Source organism: Propithecus coquereli, unplaced genomic scaffold (assembly GCF_000956105.1).
Source record: "Propithecus coquereli isolate 6110/MARCELLA unplaced genomic scaffold, Pcoq_1.0 Scaffold155, whole genome shotgun sequence".
Lineage (NCBI taxonomy): Eukaryota > Metazoa > Chordata > Mammalia > Primates > Indriidae > Propithecus > Propithecus coquereli.
The window spans coordinates 142311-147889 of record NW_012139969.1 but is presented as its reverse complement, the minus strand read 5'-3'; the positions used below and the strand labels follow the sequence as shown (position 1 = coordinate 147889).

The following is a 5579-nucleotide window of genomic DNA, read 5'->3' as shown; positions in this document are numbered from 1 at the left end:
GGATGAGGGTAGAGGCCCTGGGGCGGGGGGCTGTGTGTGCTGCAGGAGCCCTTCGCCCTTGACACACTCACCCTTTCCCTTCCTTCCCCCAGCCTGAGGCACCCGCAGGGCGTGAAGAGCTGTCTGGGTTGTAATGCCCCCTCTCCCTTTCCCGTCCCTGACCCAGGTCTCGGGGACTCCCAGGCCATGTAGCATGGTTGGTGGGGGGGGACAGTGGGGCTGAGTTCTCAGGGTTCCACGACTAGGCTCACAGCATAGGATTTCTACGCCACGGTTCAGGCGCCACGGCAACCAGGGCAAATAAACACTCCGAGTTTCACAGTCCAAGTTCTGCCGTGATGTCATCTCCAGCTCTAGCCTGCTGGGCCCTGCAGCTGGCTGCGCCCCAGACGGCCTCAGCTCCTCCAGAAGAACTGTTCTCCTTCCCAGCCCCCACACAGTGCCTGGGCCGGGGTGGAGGGCACACAGAGGGTCTTGGGCAGGCGTACCCCGGCTCCTTGCCTGCTGCTTCGGTCCAGCCGGAGCTGCGGGTGCTCCCTCCCGGGCCCCGCCATGAAACTGCCCCAGGGGGCCAGGAACTCTGTGTTCTATGCGCAGCACCCAGAGAAGAAGGAACAGTTGCCCTCATGGCAGGAGATCAAGCAGACCCCTGTCATCATGGCCATGATCAAAGGTGAGAGCAGGCCCAGCAGGGCTTGGGCCCACCCCTCTCTGCAGGGCTGCTGAGGGTATCCCAGCCTCTGGCCTGCCTCCTGCAAAGCCCCTTCAGACTTCCTCAGAGCCTTACAGAAGACCTGCACCTCCACGCTGAACCTCATAGGCGGTGTTAGCTGCTGGCATTGTTTGAGGGATGGGGACGAGGGGAGCATGAGGCATGCAGCCAGTTTCAGAAAGGCTGGGAGTCTTTAGCCTGGCTTTAGCTTTCCTCACTTCCCTTCAATCTTACTCTCAGGGGAGAGCAAACTAATTCTTACTATGTTGTTAATGACTGATTATTACTCTAAGTGGGAGGTGGTTTGGTGCAGTGATCAAATGCTTGGGTTCAGCTGGCTGATTATCAGAATTTTCAGATGACCAGCTGTGTGACTTTGGGCAGATTGATATTTCTAAGCCTCTATATTCTCATCGGTAAGGTGGGAATGACAGGAGTGTCTACCTTACAAGGTGGTCAGGGGCTTGACCAAAATAACCCGTATCGGATGCGTAGCAGAGTACTTGGCGCAGAGTAAGTTCTCAGTGAGTTGTAGCTATCACCTTTCTTATTATGCATTGTCTGTTCAAGGGAAACTGCATTGCATCTGGCAACGCTGCCCGCCCCCACAGGAAGCAGCTCCCGGATGGCGGGCTTTGTGGCAGTGTGATGTCAGCAAGAGCAAGGTCCCAGTGCGCTATATTTGGGGATTTTCCTGCCTGTGCCCCTGTGGGCCCAGGCTGAAGGCTGCCCTGTCCGTCCTCACAGGTCCGGGGCCTGCCAAGTACCTGCGGCCGTCCTGCACGGGCTACGTAGGCCACGACAGCTCTGCGTTCCAGGAGCCGGCTTGCTCCCTGCACAGCCGGCACTCGGAGCAGCGTGAGCGCACCCCCGCCCCGGCCATCCCCGGTGGGGCAGTGAGAGGCCACAGGCCACTGGGAACTGAGGTCTGCGCTGAGTGGGACGCTTAAGTGGCCCTGGGTCCAGAGGAAGCCAGCAGAGATGCCCAAATGACCCACCCCCTCCGAAGGCAACTCTGTGGGGGTCTCCCAACCAGACTCCCAAGGGAGCTTTGAGGGAAACTGATCCCCCGTCCAGACGGCAGAGCAGGGTCTCCTTCCTTTCTGGCCCTCAGCTGGGGCCTTCCAGCTCTGGCTGCCACCGTCCTGCTGGGCTCACTTGCCGGTGGCTGGGCAGGAGCGGCTGGGGCAGCAGTGGGGAAGTGGTGGGGTGTGACCCCCAGAGCTTCCTGGAACGGCGGGGCAGACGCCACAGAAGACCTGGGCTGCGGCTAAGGTCTGCAAGAGGAGGGGCTGAGCAGGGCACGTGGTGTGTCCTTGGGGGTCTGAGATCTGGGGTGCCTGCTGGGCCTCTCCCTGGGGGACACACCCTCCTCAGCAGGGGAGCCCTGGCCTGGCTGGGCCCTTTTGAACACAGACAGCTGCTGCGCTGCTGTTAGTTTATCTGTTCCTCTGAACGGGTTCTTGAAAATGGCGGGTCATGGGTTAAAAGTCCCATTTTACAGATGAGGAAATCAAGGGCCCCCAGACACCCAGAGCCCAAGGGATCTGAAGGGAGCCCTTGCTCCTCTTGGGGGGAGGGAGACCCCGTGTGAGGCAGGCCGGGCTCTCCTGAGGTGGCCTCGGGGGCTGACCAGCCCTCCCCTTGGCTGCCCTGTAGGGATCACGGACGTATGCAGCCCTGGACCGTGCTACTTCTTGGATCCCAAAATAACCCGCTTTGGAATGTCCAGCTGCCCGCAGGTCCCCAGTGGGGAGCGTGTTGCCAACCAGCGTAAGACGGGGCTGAGGAGGGAAGTGGGGGCTGGGAGGTTGGGGGACGGGGGTCCGCCCTTAGGACTTGATCAGGGGCAGGGGGTCATGACTGCCTTCCCCAGGCGTATCTGTGGATGCTGGCGTCTCCCCGCAATGTCACATCAAGACACCGATGTCGTGATGCTTGAAGCCAATGTTATGGCATGCATGTCACAGGGTGATGTTGTGATGTCCTGGGGCTCAGGTCTGGGCTGCAATGTTGTCATGCTAATGAGCTCACAGACCGTGGTGATCTCAGGACATTTCCATGGTGCTCTCAGAGGGACAGTGTCAGGATGCTGACAGCCCACGGGTGAAGTTATGATGACACTAGTTTTTATATTATACGAGAGTGTCATCCTGCTAACGTCAGGATGGCCTAAGTGACCATCTTGCTGTCCCTCTCCTTGCCATAGACCCACGCAGGGGTAGTGATGTCCCTGTCCTGGTGCTAAGGTGGTCATGTTGAAGTCACGTCAGGCTAACCAGGACCCATCAGTCGGCTACCAGGGAATGTGGCCTGGTCCCTGCCCTGAGACCCCTCCTCTCCTGTCCCTCCCTCTGCTCCCTTTCAGGCCTGAGCCCCACCCTAGCCCCTTGCCACTACTACTTTGAGAAGATCCCCCCACCTGCGGAACGCAAGGCTCCCCGGCATACTTTCGGCTACCGATGCCCATACAGAGTGATGGACCCTAACCCGGCCCCCAACCAGTACCAGCTGCCATCCTTGCTGGGGCCCAACACCCCTATCAACCGAGCCGCCGCCTGCTATAGTCTGGCCTCCGCGGACAAGTACTGGTTCTACAAGGAGGATGTCGCGGGAGGCCCCGGACCTGCCGCGCACGCCTGGCCCGAGCCGTCCGTCTACCAGAACCGCAGTCCCGTCTACAGCATGGCCAAGCGCTTCGGCTACTCACGGGACCGCACGCCTCGGCCGGGCCCCGGCTCCCACGAGGTCCAGCAGGTCACGGTGCACAAGCCCCGCACGCCTGCTTTCACCATGGGCATCAAGCACTCACCCCACCTGTGCCCGCTGGTCATCGACATTCGTGACTGAGGCCCCTCCTGGTGCACTAACCACTCCCCCCGCCCCAGAGTTATTTTTCTATACAAAATTGAGCATTTCAAGATTTCCAGTAGCAGAGCTGGTGCTTCCTGAATGTCCAGCACACAGAAAGCACTAGATAAATATTTTCATTTATTCATCCCTTTGTTTTGCAAACACTCACGGCCGCTTCCTGTGGGCCTTGCTCTGGTGAGGGGCTGGGGATACTGGGAGGAATCGCACAGGTCCCCGTCCTTGAGGAGTTCCGCTCTGGTTTGCCAGGGAGGAAGCTTCTTGTGTGTCCTCTGAGGAGCCTTTTGGGCAGGGACTCTGGAGAGCTGACTTCCAGTCCCAGCTCTGCCACCAACATGCTGTGTGGCCCTGAGAAGCTTCTGCCCCTATCTGGGCCTCAAGATCGCCCTTTGGACAGTGAAGGGGGGTAGGTCTGGAAGAGGTCCAAGATCCCCCCAGTTCCAGAACTGTGTGACTCTGATCTCTCACATTGGCCAGTACCCCGGAGAGGAGCAGGGCAAGGGGGTGTGGGCAGAGGAGGGAGGGGCCGTTCTGATTCAGATGTGGGAGAGGGGATTTTCCTGGGGGAGGGGCCAAGGGGACAAGTGGAGACATTGTGTAGGGCTGGGTAAAGGTGGGAGCAAAAGCATGCAGGTGTGACCAAGGGTGCAGGGGCAGGGAGTGCAAGAGGCGGGGCTGCTAGCAGGGACCAGGTCCTGGGCAGCTGGGAGGGGCCTCAGGCTTTGTCCTGAGGGTGTTAGGCCTGGAAGATTCTTTGGGCAGTGAGAGAAGCTTGGACAGGATGGGCAGAGCCTGGAGACTGTGGTCAGCCTAGTAGGCTGCCGGGAGAGGTCTGCCTGTCACATGCTGTCTTTGGAGAGTCACTAGCTATGTCCCCAGTCTCAACAGCTTAGCCTGGCAGTGCCTGGTAGAGGAGGAGCCATGAATTAGCCAGCAGGGGGCAGCATTGCCTCGATCTTCAGGTCCAAGACTGTCCCACTCCCCACCCCACCCCCAACCAGCTTCTCTGCTTTTGGTCTTTGGGGAGGCTGAGGTCTCGGGCTGGTATTCATTCCTCCTTGGCATCCAGATCCCCAATTCACCTCCACCCCTTGGAAAAAGCCCCCCTCCCAGCAGGAAGGTGTGGGGGGAGTTCCACCCCCATCTGCCAGCACGAGGCCAAGGTGAGGCCCAGAGCAGGTGCAGCTGAGGCCAGCTGGGAGGCTGGGAGGGAGGGCAGGAGCCACGGAGGGAGAGGGGCTTCGAGAAGAAGGAGAGGAGGGGCGAGAAAAGCCCCAGACTCAGGACTCAGGCAGGGGCACTTTCTTCTGCAGCCACTGCCCCAAGAGCAGAGGGAGACAGGAAGAAAGGACCACCTCAGAGCCGGAGTCCAGTGAGCCTTGTAAACTTGAGCAACATTCAGGTTTTGATTGAAAATGAAAATTGAATTGAAGACCTAACTTTGGACAGAAGGGAACAGAGAATATCTTTGGAATATTAAAAAGGAAAACCACATGACTAAATATGTAGAAAAGAGGCTCAGAGTGAACCCCGCTGGGAACCTACCTGACCCTGGGCCCCGCAATCGCCTCCCCAACCCGCCTGCCCCCAGCCCTGGGCTTGCGTCTGCCCTGCCCTCCCTGTTCCTCAACAAGCCCGGCCCGGCAGGCTCTCTGGAGGCTGAGGGAGCTTGGGGACCCATCTGTCTTGTAGCAGATTAGAAAGATGTCATTTTGCCGACAATGCCATTTATCACGGTGGCTGCAAAAATTAGTGATGCCGGGCTGAAAGTGTTGAGTGGGAGTGCGGGCTGGCAGGTGACAGCAACTGATGCTTCCCTGTGTCGCCAGGTCAGGGGGCGACTGCAGGCCAAACTCTGAACAGGGGTTTTCTGATTCAGCGCTAGCCCAGGCCAAGACTCTCCACTAGAAAGATAAGGAAACTGAGGCCCAGAGCCTGGAAATAACTTTGGCCAGCGGACAAATTAATGGCTTGTCTCTAGCAAAGGTCCAGGCTC

The 5579-nt window shown here is 59.0% G+C and overlaps 1 protein-coding gene across 1 annotated transcript; it reads left to right on the top strand.

The window, feature by feature from the left end:
• Nucleotides 1-552: 552 nt before the first annotated feature.
• On the top strand, nt 553-3702 carry ODF3L1 (outer dense fiber of sperm tails 3-like 1). Its single transcript, XM_012640580.1, has 4 exons — nt 553-673; nt 1460-1570; nt 2372-2485; nt 3081-3702. The coding sequence occupies exons 1-4, from the start codon at nt 553-555 to the stop codon at nt 3560-3562; spliced, it is 828 nt and encodes a 275-aa protein (XP_012496034.1). The 3' UTR covers nt 3563-3702.
• The last annotated feature ends 1877 nt before the right edge of the window (nt 3703-5579 follow it).

Bases quoted from the DNA above. Each gene is read 5' to 3' on its own strand.
- ODF3L1 (XM_012640580.1), top strand. From the start codon at position 553: ATGAAACTGCCCCAGGGGGCCAGGAACTCTGTGTTCTATGCGCAGCAC. The intron at 1,571-2,371 runs GTGAGCGCACCC...GCTGCCCTGTAG, and splicing joins CAGCCGGCACTCGGAGCAGC to GGATCACGGACGTATGCAGC. The intron at 2,486-3,080 runs GTAAGACGGGGC...GCTCCCTTTCAG, and splicing joins GGAGCGTGTTGCCAACCAGC to GCCTGAGCCCCACCCTAGCC.